General features: G+C 50.8%; 1 protein-coding gene and 1 long non-coding RNA gene across 2 annotated transcripts in view; both read right to left on the reverse strand.

Moving 5' to 3' along the window:
• The window catches only part of EPHA10 (EPH receptor A10), a 28,648-nt gene extending 26,131 nt beyond the window's left edge, over positions 1 to 2,517 (reverse strand). Inside the window, exons 1-2 of the mRNA XM_053964529.1 lie at positions 2,421 to 2,517; positions 1,276 to 1,340 (exon numbers count right to left, since the gene is read on the reverse strand). Of these exons, the coding sequence (XP_053820504.1) occupies positions 1,276 to 1,340; positions 2,421 to 2,517 (162 nt within the window). The remainder of the gene's footprint in view (positions 1 to 1,275; positions 1,341 to 2,420) is intronic.
• A 1,355-nt stretch (positions 2,518 to 3,872) lies between these two features.
• Positions 3,873 to 17,361, reverse strand: LOC128799924 (uncharacterized). Its single transcript, XR_008434866.1, has 4 exons — positions 17,262 to 17,361; positions 8,673 to 9,436; positions 6,612 to 6,984; positions 3,873 to 5,036 (listed from the first exon to the last, which is right to left on the reverse strand). It is a non-coding gene; the product is annotated as an uncharacterized LOC128799924 (long non-coding RNA).
• Positions 17,362 to 17,402: the final 41 nt, after the last annotated feature.

A 17,402-nucleotide genomic window follows, 5' to 3' on the forward strand; every position in this document is an offset into this window, starting at 1 on the left:
TGCCCCAGCAGAGACACATCAATAAATGTCACTACCACAAGCCTCCCCGCCACAGACTGTAGGCACTGGAAGTCCTCAGCCCACCAAATCCATCAGCTGCAGTAACCCTGCTCCTGGACCACCTAACACCTGAGCTCTCCGCAGAGGTGCAGATGTGAAAACACAACCAGAAAGGCAGCACTGGCAGCAGATCTTGGAAAACAAAGCCTGATTCTGGACACATCATCTGCTGAGGAGCCAGAGCCTTCATCTCCCACGTACTCCTCAGATTTTCTGTCCCTGGGCAGGTGCATCCACACAGTGCTACCAGTGTAACCCTGGATGGGGTTGGGCCACCCAGAGAAATCCAAGATTTCCAAGAAATCCATCTCTAAGGAGATGTGACAGCAGTCACACCATCACACAAGGATGTCAAACACCTTCATGAACAGCAGCAGCTTCTCCGCCAGAAGTTTTAGCTACAACAGGATAAATCCTCTGACTGCAAGTGAAACAGTGTTTCCCCAAAGCTTCTCCGCCAGAAGTTTTAGCTACAACAGGATAAATCCTCTGACTGCAAGTGAAACAGTGTTTCCCCAAAGCTATCAGCAGAGATTCTGATCAGTGAAACCATGATTCAACCCTCACAGCCTGAATGACAACCTGGCAATTTCCCAAAGCAATTCTTTCTAGGGGTAAATTTATGCAAAACAGTCAAAACAGATCCAGAACAGAGTTTCTTCTGCAAACAGCTGTGCCACACAGATGACTCCAGGTCCTATTGCTCTTCCCTCTGAACGCTTTGTTTCCATTCAGGAAAATGAACCCAAAGCTGCAAAGAGCACAACTCCAAGCTTACTCAAAGTGCCTTTAGACCAACACCAGCAGCAAAGCCAGGGGCTGATGAAATAAATGTTACATGATACAGCTCCCAGTAACCTCCCCAGCCACAGCCCTCAGATCCTAAGGGCTTGACTGACCCTCGGCGTCATGCTGGTGTGAGACCCACAGTACAAAGCCATAACTAGCCAGTGCTTATTGGCTTGTTTTAGTAGTGTAAAATCCCTTTTGAGGAGGGACCTCACTCCTCACTCTGCTCCCAGGGGCTCCTGCCACTGATCATGCCAAGCTACCCATCGACCTTGAATGGTCCGGTGGCTGCCAGCCCCACCCCAGCTCTGAGGTAAGCAAAGCTCTCATAAGGCAGGACTTCAAATGCTGCTCAGCACCAAGAAGCTGACAGACCCTTTCACCCTCCCCAGTGGTGCAGAGGGACAATCCCACCCCCGTGCTTACCCCGTTCGATGGGTGTGAGGTCCAGCCCAGCTCCGCCTGCGATTCCTTTGAGTCCAGCAGGACAACTGCAGGGAAGAGAGCATGTTAGGAAAACCACTGACACAGGAAAAGCTGGTAAAAAATGGTGGTAAAACCCACCAAGTCCGTGCATTGGGAAGCTTAGTGCCAATGCTGTGCCAGGTCTCACGGGAGCAGCTCCCACCCCGGCTCCACCAGCCATGGCATCTCCGTGCGAGCACCAAGCGCCACTGCACACCCAGAACAACCTCACAGGTGCCTGATCAATGCCCTAACGACTGTGCAACCCCAGGGACGACTCCTCGGACACCACAGAAAACTGCCACTGTACCATGCCCACAGCGTGCGGATGCTGGAACTGAAAGGCACCAGCAGCTGCTTTGAAAGAGGGATTTCCCCGGCAAACGACACCCTTTTCCCACAAAACAGCCAATTCTATCTTTGACAGGAAGAGCTATTTCTCTCAGTTCACAGCTTCACGATCCTTCCACAACCAGCAAACAGCCACAGCCCCCGACCGGCAGGTTGAGCCTCGGGCTCAGACACCGGGAACAAGGGGTGCGGCGGCGCATCGCCGGCGGGCACATCCCTGACCACCGTTCCGCTCGGAGCACTCCGGGATGCTCCGAGACACTCTTCTCGCCTCCGGGACCAGTAGGCTCCGTCCGTGGCAGCGTAGTCTCCGCTGGACCCCAGGGCTCGAACCGTCTCGCTGTCACGGTACTGGCAGCGCGCTGCCGCGTGCCTCCGGTTATCGCGGGGACCGGGACACCTCGGGCTGACCCGGTCACTCCACGAGGACCCGTCCGTCCTCTCCCGCTCCTCCGGCAGATCTCCGCGCCCCGGACAGCTGCGGCACATCCGCCCCACAACCCGTCCGACCAGCCCCGGAGCAACCCTACCGCAGAGCCGAGCCGGCCGCTCCCGCTACCGCAACGCGCAGCCCGACCCGCCGCGGGCAACCAAAGTCGGGGCCGATGCGGCCACACTACGCGCCGAGGCAGCCGGGCACGCGGGACACGGCGGTGACGGAGCAGCGGGGACACGGCGCGGCCGGGGGCGCGGGAGCGGCGAAGAACCGGGGGGCGCCGGAGCACCGGGAGGCGCCGCCGCCCCGCCCAGCTCACCCTGCTCGGCGGCGGCGCGGGGCAGCAGCGGCAGCGGCAGCAGCAGAAGCGGCAGCAGCAGAAGCGGCAGCACCGGCAGCGGCAGCGCCGTCTCCATGGCGCCGCAACTCCGCGCCGCCGCCGCGCTCCCGCTCCGCGCCCCGCCCCCGCCGCTGCGCGCCAACCGCCGCCGGGGCGGGGCCTCGGCCCGCGCAGCCAATGGGCGATAGGGGCGTGGCGATAAGGGGCGGGGCCAGGGCGGGCGGGCGGTCACTCTGGAGCCGGCTGAGGGAGGGCGGCCCCGCTGGGGGCCCGGGCCCGCTCACCGAGCCCCCTCATCGGGCTGGCTCACCAGGCTCGTTCTACCGGGCCCGCTCACCGGGCCGGCTCCTGAGGGAACACGCGGCCGTGCTGACCTTTGTGCTGCTGGAACTGCTGCCCAGGGCACGCTGACAGCGAGATACCGCGGCCGCAGTCAGCAGCGCTTTGCCCCCTCATGCCCAGGGGACGTTCGCAGGAGTGTTGGGTTAGAGTCGCCTTCCTGCAGCGCGGGGCCTGGGACAGCAGCGGGGCAGCCTCATCCCTGCCCTGGCCTGCATCCGATGCCCAGCAATGTCGGTTTTGTCGAGCCCTCTGTCCTGTCTTTCTGTCTTGAAATTTTATTCCCGGCTTTATGTCGAGGTCCTCCAAGCCCAGCAGCTGCTTTGGAAGCAAAAATGCCCAGACAGAAACGCCAGGAAAGGCAGTGCAGGCAGGGTGAGTCCTGCCAGACCCACACCCAGGACAGTGCTGTGGCTGCGGGGGCTGCCTGCACTGAGGGAGACAATTCTTCAATTCTTGGCTCACCAAAGCCAAGGTATTTGCCTCCTGCATCGGGAAAGGAACTCAACGAGGTTTGATTATTACTAATTGTAGGTCTTGCAGTTTCCTGGAGAGTTTAGTCAGGCTGAATGCCCCCAGTTTTCCCCGTGATGGTGTTTACCGTGATACTAAAGCAAACATTAATTCTTGTGGGATGTTCATTCTGCTGTGACTATGTGTCAAATGTAAAATATCGCAGGTCTGAAGTAAAAGCATTGAGCCTCCATCTAGCACAGTCCAGCCAGGCTCTGGTAGCCCATGCCAAACCCTGCTCACAGGAGTTGGTGACCTCAGGCCAAGGCCAGCTGGACATTTGGAGCCAGAGGATGTTCCCAGCTCTCCATTTCTCAGCTCTTTGGCAAACATGGTCATCACCTTTCCTCTCTGTGTTAACTTTACTGGTAAGGAAGCTCCCATCCATTTATCAGTGTTCTTCCCATCTAGGACAGCTCAGTGTGGATCAGTGCTTTGTGTGCTGCTGCACCAGCCCTGGAGCCCCCCCTGCCGTGCACCTGCAGCCCAGGAGCTCCTGGTGAGACCAGGAACAGCCATGCTGACTGGGGGCACGAGTTCATACCACCAAAACCCTCCCTCCATCATGTTACAGAGCAGGGAAGCAAAAGACAGGGTTTATTTATATTCTTCCTCAAGTGGAAACCGAAAGAAGTGACCCGTTATTACTGAAGATTTCTCAAGCCACCCAGGAAGAAAAGTGATATTTAGTTGTCGTTAAAGGCTCAGAACTACATAACAATTTCATGCTATGTTAACTTCTAGGTTTCCTCTTGCATATAAATTTTTAAGGAGTAAAATAGAAAAACCCAGGCACTTGACCTTTAATCACAGTTATTTGTGTGATCAGTCAAGTGTGGGAAAAAACTAGTTTGTGCTTGAAAGATGCCCTTTAAAGCCCGATTGCTCTAATATGACACACAACTCTCACAGTGTAATATACAGGATCTTGCTTGCCTGCCTCCAGGCACAGCAGCTTCCTTTTAGAATTCCCACACTGGGTCATGCTGCTGGGACAGTGGAAGGTATCAATGTCACAAAGCAAATCAATCCAGACCCCTGGGACAGCTCCATTCACCACCAAGCTCCACAGGCATGTACACTTTCCTGTCACTGAGGAGCCAAGCAGGGAAGAGGATTTTGGAAGCATATGGAGGATTTGATGTTAGATATGTTTTACTAGAAGAAGGGTCTGTCATGTTAAAAGCACACAGCTTATCCATTTATCTGAAATATTATTCCAAGCACTTATAAAATCTTGGTAGCAGAACGGCCAGAGGTATTTTAATTCAGATTTTAAGTGTCATGCTTTGGGAAAATGATCTCATGAATTTTGTTTCAGGAGCAGCAGATGACAAAGCCATTGCTGGTGTGAAGAAAACAGAGAGACAGAGCAGTCTTTAATGGGTACTACTGGATTTCTTCACTACAGGGTGGAGGGATGCTGTCCCCAGGATGGCACAGATCCTTGAGGGGCACAGCAAGGGGCCAGTATCTGCAGGTGAAGGAAAAGGAATACCAGGTTCTCTGGTCACCTCTGCTGCTCACATCCAGCTCTGGGGCTGCTGCCCTTCCCCACTCCTGCCTGGAGCCTGCAGAGACAAGAGCAAAGGGAAAGCAAAGACATCAGGTCAGCCAGGCTCCAGATTATCAGGAGAACTTGTGCAAAGAGCAGGGTTAGGCCAGAAAATGTGTAATTGGCCAAGTTGAGCTATTACCTGCTGTAAGAAAGATAGTTTTGACACCACAGTGAAAATAACCCTCCTGGAAAAAAAAAGAAAATCAATACAAACACAAAGGAAAGAGAATCAGAAACCAAGACCATCAATTCCTGAGATAAAGAGAGTTGAAATTCTCAGTGGGAGGACAGCCAGATCTGTACTGAAAAACAAAACTTTACTTCTTTTGCTGACAAATTACTTTTTATGCTAAAGGACAAAGGAGTCATGAGGATGCAGGCCTCAATGTACAGCTGAAAGAGCAATCTTTGACAAAAGATGGAGCAGGCAGAAACCTCATGGAAGCTTTTGCACCTCTCCTTTCTCTTCCATACTTGCAAGTATTCTTGTACAATGAAAAAGAAAGGACTTCTGCAATTTTGTACTGGTTTTGGTATGTCACACAAACATGCTGTGACAAGGGCAGAGCCAAAGCAGAGGAAGCAACAGCAATACAGCACAAGTGTGTCTGGCATTAGGGAATATCCCACAGAGGAAAGTGGCTCAGAGAATCAGGTCCCAGTGGCACCTCACCAGTGTGCTGATCCAGGGCACTGCTTCCCAGGGGCATAGCACTCCATCACAGCCAGTGCTGGCCCACCCCTGCTCATCCCCTCCTGCTAACTGGCAGAAATCACAGTGAAAATGGAAGTTAATCTAAAGCTTCCCCATAAATCTCATGCTCAAAGCTGCACAGCCCAGCCTCAGGGCTGCAAAGGGAAAACCCGTCTACCTTCTGTTTTTTTTGTCTGCAAATACAAAGCAACCAGAGCTGTTCACTTGTTTTTTAACAGCTCTGTCTTTCTGTCAGATCGGTACTCTTTGCCTCACAATGTCTGCACTATAAATGTTTTGCAGCAGTTCTTTAGCTTTTAAGGTAATCACATGAAAGACCCTTGACTGCATAAACACAGCTAATCTGGGTAAATGCCTTTAAGCATATTTACATGTCTTGATAATGGATTTTCAGAAAGCCCACAGATATCCACGTTCTAGAAAATAATGTAAAATAAAGTGTCTAATTTTTTAAATGCCTCACGTTCATCATATACTGAGAAAATCCAGAGCTCCAGCCAGCATAACATCATTACACTTATGTAAGTCATACCCTGTTCTGTCATTATCAATTTGAACCCTGCCTTTGGCTGGGGCATGGATGCACTCGGTGTTAAGTTCCAACTCAATCAGAGACAAATTACCGCACGCTGCTAATTGAGCCAGACAGAAGGGATCCAGGTGTCACAGCCTGGTGACTGAGCCTGAAGGGCACACGGAGGCCCTGAGCACTGAGCTCAGGAGTTGTGTGTGGGATCTGCTCCCCTGGGAGCAGTGGGAAGGCTCATGGAGGAGGCAGGTCCTGTCCCTCAGAGAGGCTTTGCTGGTGGTGCTGAGCACAGGGGAGGATGCCAGCACCCCACAGGCTGCTTCCCCTCAGCCTGCCCCTCTGCTGTGGCTTCACTTGCTCTGCTTGAAAGGCAGAAGTGCAGAGTGAGAGCTCAGGTGGGTGTAACTCTGAGAACTGAGGGAGAAATGAGGATGTACCTCGAGTATAATGGTGCAAACAACCACTAACATAATTTTGATACCAATTACAGTAATTTGAACAAAGAAGTTGTCCTACCTTTGATTTGCTCTCCTTCTCTTCCTGGCTGGTTTCATTAAAACAACTTATAGAGATTTGCAGCAGTTCTGTTTGAAGTGCTGTCATCAGGATTTTCATTTTCAGTCACATCAGAAATGGTCTTACAGTAGGCTGGTTATATTTCACAAAGAGATCTGTAGCACGTGGCCATCACTCATTGTCAAAGGTGTTTTAGACAGGCTGGTCCTGTGGTTCTGAGGTGAGTGCCCAGCGTTGAAGGCCAGGCAAGAAGCTCCAGAGTGCCACAGCAAGGGCCAGTGCCTGCCCTGGTGCCAGGGTCCATCCACAGCTTGAGTGCTTCCCAGACAGCTTGAGTGCTCCCTCAGCAGCTCCGAGCTGCACTGCACTGAACCTGCAACCCAAATCTTGGTTCATTTGAAGACTAAGAGCATTCCAGTCTGGTTCACACTGCTCCTGAGGAGAGCATCCCCGTGCACCCTAAAGGGGGACCCCAAAGTGCCAATGCACCTTGGGCCTGGATTCCCCAGTTTCATGGTGTTTCCTCTATTTATTATGAGCTTTTTCATGTTCATATCTTTGTGCTGATCACCATTTAAAAGGCGTTACCAAGATTTCTAATTTTCCTGGCCCCTCAATAACGTGGCAGTAAATGCCCCTTTAACAACAACGAGGGCACTGAACTGCTGTGGATTTCCAGGCTCCTCTGGCTCTTACTCATCAGGCAAATCAGAAATGCAACTTGTATGGCACACTGATGAGGAAAGACATTTCAGGACTCACTTGGTAACTCAATCACCACAAGACATTCACCAATTATCCCCCCCAGTCACAGGGTGAGGGTTACGGCGAGGTCATGCAGAGTGAGTCTTTTTCATTTGTCCGTGACAGAAGAAGAGAAGAATACACTTTGCAAATTATAATTAGCAATTTAATCCAGCTGTGGCTAATTCGTAGCTGCATTTTGGACTCCAGGACTCAGCACTTGGGCAGACTCCAAATAAGGCACCAGCATGGTGTGTCCAGCTCCCTGAAAGCTCTCCAGTAATTACAGATTGCTCACTGCTCAGCAGAGAGCCGGACAGCTTTCTATGCCTGCAGGTGCCTCTGCTCCTCCTGCCACCCTGCCAGGGCAGTATGCAGTCCTGGAGAGAGAGAGACTGCCAGCCACACCATCCCCAGGATACCTGCCAGGGGGGTCCTGCCAGCCCTGTGCCAAGGATGGAGAGAGGGATCCTCTGTGGCAGGCACATTCTTCTTTCTCTCAGGATTTTTTCATAGAGAAACACAGAGAGAAGAAAGAGAAAACAATTTCTATTTCTGCTCCTTGTTTTTCTCATTTGGAATGTGTTTGGAGAATTGTTTACCTGGGGTGATTGCTTGGTTGGATTCTGGTGAGGATTGTTTGAGCCTGATGGCCAATCAGATCCACCTGTGGCTGGACTCTCGTGAGAGGGTCACGAGTTGTGAGTGAGTTAGATTTGGTAGTTAGAAAAGTAGGGATGTAGTTTTAATATTTCCTTTAAATAGTATATTAATGTATTATAGTATAGTTATAATAAAGAAATCATTCAGCCTTCTGAACTGGAGTCAGACATCAGCATTTCTTCCCACCAGGTTCACTTGCATTTACAATAATCCTCACATCCCAGCCCTGCTCCCATCCCAGCTCGGCACTGGCCAGTGGTGGAAGGGGGCTGGGAAAAAGAGCTGCAGCTCAGAGGAGCAATAAATTCTGCTCCATTCTAATGGGGCACTCCAGGCCCAGAGAGAAATTGGTGTATAGGTTCACAAAAATCCTGCTTGAATAAACAGAAAGGGAGGGAATGCTGGAGAGAGCATCCAATCTGCATCATAATTAGGGGAAAAAAATAACAAATGGTAGAAACAACCTGTTCCCATCTGCAGCTGCAGTTTGTTCCCACTGTATTGAACAGCCAGGCACCAACCCTACCAGGAACCTTCTCTGGAAATGTATGAGTGTTTCATGCAATAAGAGTGGGGAAAGAGCCTCTTTTTATGTGTATTGCAGAATCTGCTGTAATGAAGCATCAGAGAGGATTTTATCAACCAGACACTTACTTCTGCCTCCAGAAGTGAGGAGCTCACCCCTGGAAGAGTCTCCTTGAAGAGAGCCCACATTAGGCTCCAGATCTGGCGGTCACCCAGGTGTGGGCTGGGCCTGAGCCCCGTGCAGTAGTTCAGGTCACTGTCACATTTGGCTATCCAGAGCAGGAAGATGCAGTTCCTCAGTGGAACTGAGGACATTTCAGACATTATTCAATCCCAGACTGACTAATTTATCCATAGACATTCCTAATGAGCCTGATAGTGTAGGAATGAGAGAAAACAGCATTGTTATCTGTAAACAGCAGCAGCTGACAGCAGTTTAATCACACGCTGCATAACAGTGACATCGGTGGAGAAGAGGCTTAGACACTTCTCCAATTAGTCAAACAGCAAAGGCACGAACACAGAGCCTGAGGGTCACTGAACCCAAAACAAAGAGCAAAAATATTAGAGCTGGGGAGTCCCAGTGCGAGGGAGGCACTTGGAGCCAGGGGCAGGCTGTGCTGGAGCTCTCCCCAACACCCTGAGGGCAGCCAGCATTCGAGGAGAGCCCTGGCAGTGCTGCAGAGCCAAAACCACCACTAATACTGCAGGCTCTGCCCTGCCTCGAGATCTGCAGGTTGCAATCCATGGTGAACGTGCTAATGGGATAGAGAGGTAAAGAGTTCATCCTACTCACTTTTCTCTGCTTCTTTTCTTTTTTTTTCTTTCTTTTTTTTTTTTTTTTTTCTGAGCATCTCTCTCCTGGTTTTCTCTGGCTCATCTCTTTCTGAGGCCTGCAGATTAAAAGCAGAAGTTATTATGTGAATATAATGTGGAGTTATTGTGTGAATCCTACTTATCACAAAGTAAATGGGATCTAGTGGGCTGCAGCCCTGGAAGCCATGGCCACTGGTTGACAAGGAGTGTTGTCAAGGCCATCAGGGTTTTCCTTCCTCAGCCCCCAAGTCTGGGGCATGCAGCTCACAGGACTGGGGGGAGCACAGGGAGAAGGGAGCAGAGCTGCAGGAGCTGCTGCTGATGTGCCACTGCATGTAAGGGAGCAGTGATGATGTGAAAAGTACATTGGTGGGGACCAGAGGCTCTGCACAAACTGTGGAGAGGTGCTGGATGTGCCAGGCACCACCAGGCAGGAGGGAACAGCTCTGGCACCAATGTAACAGGAGCTACAGGACTGCTGTTGCCACCTCTGCTTCCACAGCAGGCAAGGTTTAGCATGTGCCCTCTCTTCTTCTGGTTCCAGATCTTGGGTTAAACCAGTATCTGCTCTGTGGTGAAGTCCAGGTGTTTTGATTTATCTCTGGGAGACCTCATTATCAGCCACAGCAGCAGACTCTAACCTTGCATGGCAGGGCCCCTTTGAATTTACTTTCTGCCCCAAGGTACAAGAGGAACCATGAGAAATCAATTTTCTTTCCTCTAAGACCCCCTATTTCAAGAACTTTTAAAGGGCAGACAAACCATAACTGGGACATCTTTTACCTTTAAAAAGGTCCTTCATCATACCAGATTTTGATTAATCATCCTCCTACTCTCCTGTCACTTTCACAGTGGAGAGTGCTGGAGACCTCCCACCAGCCCCTCTCTGCAGAGGGAGAGGGAGGAAGAGAAAGAGAGGGAAAGGGCGAAGGAGGGGAAGACAGAGACTGGCTGGGGGAGCCACAGCCAGCTGTGGGGAAGGCTCAGCCGCTGTGCTCACCTGAGATGCAGCATTGCACCGGGTGCAGCTCCTGCTCAGCTGGTGCCTCTGGCTGCCCTGTGGCTGCCTCCAAGCTTTAAGAATTTCCTGGGGCTGCAAACCCCGAGACCACCTGACTTGCCCAACCAGCCACCAGGCCCTTGGCACAATCACCAGGCTCACTGAGGAGCCTGACACTGTAGAAGACAAGGTGCTCATGCCAGCCCAGGCCTCAGTCAGCAGGCATGGGGGCCTGGGGAGCCCTGCAGGCTCTGAGTGGCAGCAGGCAGTCTCCTCTGCCTGCCAGATAACATACATAATTCAGCTGAAATATTCATTTAAGACTGTCTGAGCCATGGCAATAACCTAGACATTATGACAATACAGATCAATAAGCCCAGAGAGGATCCTTCACTGAAACACGCTGCAATTGTTCAAGTCTTAATTGTGACAAGAATTGATTTCTCTTTTCTAATATCCCTGACTTTTAATTAAAAAGTAGTTAAGTAGACAATGCATTTCCAGGATCATTTAGAGGCAGGATGATATAAAGGAGCACACACTTAAAATGCAGAAGTGGTGCCTTGTTAATACAATGGGACCAACCACAGCCTGTGCCAGTCAGATGGCTGAGTAGGGCTCAGGGACCCCAGGACCCCCAGGCCAGCAACCACAGCCAGTGCTCCATCCTGGCCTCACAGAGACATGGGCACGTCCCCACTTGTTCTCTCCTGCTCCCCAGGGTCCTCCAGCCATCTGCATTTCACACCCTCTTGCACACACGAGTGCATCTAATAGCTCTGGTTATCCAGCAGACTCCAGAGCTTTGCTTTGCCCTTGTCCACGGCACGTGGCAGAGGCTGCAGGAGCAGGCAGGAGCAGGCAGGCAGGAGCAGGCAGGAGGGCAGCACAGCTCCCACTGCATGAGGGCAGGGCAGTCACTGCAGCGCCAGCTGCCCCAGGAGCTCAGTGGGGTGAGCACAGCCCCAGCACAGCCTTCCCCATTCTCTCCGTGTGCTTCTTGGGATGGTCCCAGGATGTGCCCACAGCACAGAAGGGGCTGGTAGGAGGGAGTGCTGGAGCCCCTGTGAAGGGAGGGGCTGAACTCCTCCAGCCTTTTTTTTTTTATATTATTTCCCAGCAGTGTCTTAGTGGCTGCAGCTCAGCACAGTGAGAGTGCAAGGAGCCAGCTGTGAACCAGATATTTCTCCATCATCCTCCATTAGAGAAAAATGGGACAAAACACCTGAATCTGATTGGAGGGAGACCATTAACATCAGAGACTCCATTAAAAGAAGAAATGGCCTTTTATCTACTAATAAGAATCATAAAGGAAAACACTTTGGAAGACACCCATAAATGCTCATGAGAAGGAAGGGGCTGCACACCTTTGGTCTGAGTTCCCCATGTACAGATCCTGCTCTATATCAATGAACCCACCTGCAGAGTCTTGCTAAAGGCCAGCAGTGGTGGAATTTGGAGCAGCAGCCCACAGCAGGGAGAGATGCGGGTTCCAGAGATCTTGTCTGTGCTGAAAGGGGCTGGAATAGCTTTTGGCCATTCTCACAGAACATGTCTGGTATTTTCTCTGCTGGTGGGTGTCTAAGTGATCTGACACTGCAGCAAATCCTGTTTCCCTGGGTCTGATTAGATTAGAGAGCAGCAGTGCTGGAGTGCTTGCTGATATTGCCAGGAAAAGAGAGCAAGGACTGAAGAAGATTCTCAGAAACATCCCTACCCACTATTCCCCCTCCCCAGCCCTTGCTCGTGCCAGTCAGAGATGCAGAAGCATCACCCTTGCAAACAGAGCCCATTTATTCATATCCCTTGACTCATCAAATACAAGTCAAACCACAGACAGTGAGAAATGGTATCCTGGCTCTCCAAACCCCCCAGCAGCCACACAATGCTGCATCCCTGCCAAAAGCCACCATCTGCCTGCCCCTAAAACCTCTTTCCTAGAAAGGGTAAATCCAGCAACCAAGTACTGGACATTCCCAGAGGGAAGGACAGTGCTGGCTGGCAGTGTCCCTGGCCTCAAGGAGGAGTGGGATAGCCCAGACAAGTTCCCTGAAGAATTTGTGGGGCTAGAATATCTTTTGATGCTGTTAAGCTTTTAATTCATCCAGCTTTGTTACCTTGGGTTTTTTTATTCTGTAAATCAAACAGCCCCCATAATAATAAAACCCTTTGTTAACACCACTGGGCTCTTGCCTAAAACAACAGCACATGACCTCCTGCCTTTTAGTTTGATCTTGCTGTCACTTGGGATAGGATAAAAGAGAAATACCTCTACTAATTCTTCCAATATCCTTCAGCAAACATCAGCTTGAACCAAAGAGGGCACAGGATGCCACTGTTAGTAATTCTAAAGAAGCTCTTCCCTTACAGATGGCTGGGGACCCTCAGCACCCCAGCTTTGAGATACTCACCCCAGGCCTGGAGCAGCTGCCAGCCAGCACCATACTCAGGTATTTAAGCAGCCTCTCTTCTTAACACATCCCTGTTCAAACCCTTTGCAGAGGTGCTGCGTGGAGCCCACACACGAAGGGGCTGATGTATAATTCATAACTTGTCTTGCTCAGACAGAAATGAGCATTTTGCCTTTGAAGGGAAGGAAGCAGCGCTACCTCCTGCTGCAGGACTGGCTCTCAGCAGGACCTGTCCCCACCTGTCAGCAGCTGGAGGGGCTCTGCTGCCACAATCCCTCCCAGCACCTCTCCCAGCCATGGCCATGCCAGGGATAGGGCTGAGCCCTCAGCACAGCAAGCCCCAAGGGGCTTGAGCTGCCCACAGCTGCCATCCTCACCCAGCCCTTCCTCACTCTCAGCTCAGCTCACTGCTTTTGGCCAGCAGCTTGTCTCACCTCTGCCTGCTCTGTGCAGTTTGGATCCTGCCCTCCCTCTCTCAGTGCTGGCCTGTCTGCATCACCTGCTGAGGAATCCCTGGGACATCTTATCCCACTTTCCATTTACAGCTGGGTTTTTGGAGCTGTTTGTAATCCAACCAGCTCAAGTGCTGAAGCATCACAGTGACCTTTCCCAAGTAAGCCAGAGTTTTCCAGCTGTCCAAGACTGAGCACCAAGATGTTTCCTATTACCATCCGAGTAGCAGTTGCATCTAGACAGTTTTCCTTATCTCCTGTTAATAGGCCCATCAATGTCTCGCCTCATGACTCAGAGATAACACTCTCCAAGAGCCAGTTCTGTTTAACAGGTGATTAAGAACACACCTTGTGACTCAAAATAACATCAGCCCATTGTGAGATGCTCCGCCCAGGGGGAGAAGCTAGGCATTCCCACCTGGATAAATCCAGGAATTTCTAGACAGAAAGGCAGCCTTTCCACAGGCTTCCAAGAAGACACAGCAACCACATCTGCCACTCCAAGAGGACTGCAGCCACTCCAATTTGGACTGCTACCAGCACGCTGGCCAAAGCGGGTGTCAGGTTGTATTCTGACTTTGCCAGTGGTCTTCCTTTTGTATCATTGTGTGTATTTTTGTCTTTTGTTTTCCCTTTTCCCAATAAATTGTATTTCTGACTTGGAGTCTCTCACTGGTTTTGCTTTCAAACCAGAACACCAGCCAGACAGCTCTGGCTTAGTGTCAGGTTCCAGCTCCCCAGCCAGCAAGTCCCAGCACCTGCCAGTCAGTACATTCACATCCAGACATGAAGTTCCTATCAGCTCTCAGGCCATTGCTGCAGTGCCAGGATGGCTGTGGTCAGTGCTGACAGCTCTCCAGGGCTACTCCATGCCTGCAGAAAGGTTTTGCTTCCCCAGACATCCCCAGAAGGGAACGTGGCAGTTGGTATGGGATGGTTTCCCACCCATTCCCATCGTATAGGAAGGCATGAGGAGCATTGCCTCTGTTTTTGCTGGCCACAAACATAACTAACACGGGCCACATGGAGCCCTGCAGCACCACAGCCTGTGCCCTGCACTTGCTCTAGGGCCATGGTTTGTGCTTTGTTTCCTCCTGTAACTCTGTTCCTGTCCTCACAACTGTTAACTCTCAGAATCTGACCTAAAGCCTTGCTAAATGAATTTCTCCTCTGTGTTACTATAAGGGCTGTGCAGTGCCAGCAATGATGCTCAATCAGGGCGTGCTGGAGAAGCACAGGTCTCAGCAGGGCACAGCTGCACAGGGCAGAGGATCTGCCAGCAGCACAGAGCCACAGCACAGAACACCTCTGCCTCCCTGCAGAACAGAGCCATGGCAGAAACCTCCAGGAGCTCTGCTGGGCAGGGAGGCAGCAAGCTCCACAGCTGGAGCCCAGCAGTGTGCAGAGGGCACAGGAAGGAGCTGGGCAGAGCTGGGCCACCAGGACATGCCACAAGGCATGGCTGGGCCACCAGGACATGCCACAGAGCAGAGCTGGGCCACCAGGGCATGCCACAGGTCATGGCTGGGCCGAGGTGGGCAGGGTAGGCACGGGCTGGGAGCTGGCTGCCAGGGCACAGCAGCATCATGAGACTGTCTCCTCTGGCCCTGGCACAGGCCCTGGGCCATGGCACAGCACTGATGGTGTCACTGCAGGGAAGCATGAGCCTTCAGAGAGCAGTGAGGTAATTGAGTATTGACTGAGATGTCCCAGGTGAGCCCTGGATGCACATCACATCCTGCTTAACTCAATAATTACCATTTATATTATCCCTTCCCGCACTCTGTTAAGCTAAAAGGTCTGTAATTAGCTAGTTGGTTTAAGTGTAACGTGTTAATTAATTCATGTTATGAAGTGCAATTGCTTCTTGAAGATAGCATTGCTCATTCTATCACTGTAGCCCTCTGTAATGCTTTAACCAAAATACAAGTTGTCCCAGGGAGTGAGCAAAGGTCTTAAAATCAGTTTTGCACTGGGATGCAAAACTTCCTCTGCAAAGCCAAAAGGAAGCAACAAATGGACAAACAATTCAGTACAAGCCCTCTCAGAGCTGTTCCTGCTCTGAGCCCCAGGAGCACATGCCAGGCTGCAGCTCCTGCATCATCCCCAGGCCACCTGTAACACCACAAATGCATTTAACTGCTGATTTATCTTTGATTCCATTTAACTTAGTCGTTAGAAGAGTTTTAGTTTAGGACTTGATGTGTTTATGGAAAAGTATCAGCACAGCACATCAGCCCAGGGTGGGTTCAGAGCAGAGCATGACAACTCTGAGACACTCATACAAATGCAAAATCCCTAAAACTTCCCAAACACACACCAGCCATAGAAAGACTTAGAGAAAAGCCTTTCAAAAGGCACAATAAATGACTGAACTTTTGGGCTGAATTAAAGGGATAAAGTGAAGTTTTTGCTTGCTGAAAGCTGTTTCCATGCTGCTGCAGCAGCAGGTGTCTTTCCTGAAGGATTTTGAAGATTTGCCAGTGCAGAGAGAACCAGAGGATTAACATATGTATTGTAAGATGTAAGAGGAGAGGTGGAGGTGCAGCTCAGAGGGTGGACTGACCCAATTTCCTCTTTATTGGGGTCCCTTCATAATCCCTCAGGAAGAAAACCCCAAAAGCCACAGCCTTCCCTTCATTCACACCAACAGCCTGTTCTGGCTCTGTTTTATGAGTCATTAATTCCGAATAAGTAGAAAACTGCCTGATGGGCTTTGGACAAGAATATTTACTGCATCAGAGACAATAATACAATGTAAATTTCCAGCTATAAACTAGAGTTTGAATGTTGACGTATCTTTAATAATGATAAATTAAGAATTTATGGATGCAGCTAAAGTTGACATGAGAATTTTGATTCATTATCACACTGAGCTCAGGTGGAGCCATCAAGCCCAGAGCCAGCATCTTGTCCCAGATTTGGACACCACCACATCCCTCACCTGCCCCCCAGTGATGGCCAGCCCCCCTTTCCCTCCTGTGGGACTGTGGGGCTGCAGAATGACCACACAGGGCCTGATCCCCTCCCCTGCCAGCCCCAGGAAGCTGTGCCAAGCACTGAGCTGTGTGTCATGAGCCAGGGCTGTGACAGCTCCCCAGCCAGCCAGAAAAATGCTAATTGCAAAGCAAGTAATTAATGGCTATAAAATATGACCAATACAATTACTCTGAGGATTTTTTCCTCTGTCTGTCCAGAGTCTTGGCATGGAACAGTCTTATAATTAGGTGACAAAACTGACAGGCAGCTCCAGTGAAACAGCCTGTCCTCACCCTCTGCAGAGACTCCCCAACTGTTCTGCACCAATAATTACTAATCAAGGTATTTCTCTCAAGATTAAAAAAGCATTCCGCAGGTAATTTGCCCATAATAGCAGAGGCCTGGTGCTGGCAAGGAGGCCAGCAGGTCTGGGATGGCTCCAGTGGCAGCGTCACAGCCCCTTCCTGAGGGACACCCACCCCCTTTACAGAATCACAGAATAATGAGGTTGGAAGAGACCTCTAAGATCATCAAGTCCAACCTATGCTCTAATACATCAGCCAGACTATAGCACCAAGTGCCGTGTCCAGTCTTTTTTTAAACACATCCAGAGATGGTGATTCCACCACCTCCCTGGGAAGACAATTCCAGTACTTTTATTTTTCTTTCAGTGAAAATTTTTTTTCCTAATATCCAACCTATACCTTCCTTGACATAGCTTGAGAAAAAATTTGTGTCCCCATGGGCTCTGAACTGCTGCTCCATCCCCCAAAATTGCCACACAAGGGCACTCGGTGCATCCCACCAGCTCCCAGGACCTCCAACATGTTGTGGCAGGTTTGGGGTCACTTAAAGAGTCACCAGCAAAGGTGATCCCAACACAGTGGGCATGGGTGGGACAGGGTAAGGAAGGAGCAGTGATTCTGAAACGTTCTGGTCCCTCCAGACTGTCAGTGGGCACAAGGACAAATAATGTGGGGAAGGTGAAGGGACACAAGGGCAGCAGTGTGTCTGAACCACACCTCTGGATCTCCAGCCTGCTGGCCCCCACCAGACTTACCTGGTGCTCACCTGCATGGGGACATGCCCTCCTCAGCACTGCCTCATCCCAGGTGCTGTTGCTGCTGTGCTCAGTGGCACTGAGATGATGTCATCCAGCTGCATTTTCTAAAACTGTTTGGAAAAAAAGCCCATGAGCCTG

This window comes from Vidua chalybeata, chromosome 25 (genome assembly GCF_026979565.1).
Source record: "Vidua chalybeata isolate OUT-0048 chromosome 25, bVidCha1 merged haplotype, whole genome shotgun sequence".
Lineage (NCBI taxonomy): Eukaryota > Metazoa > Chordata > Aves > Passeriformes > Viduidae > Vidua > Vidua chalybeata.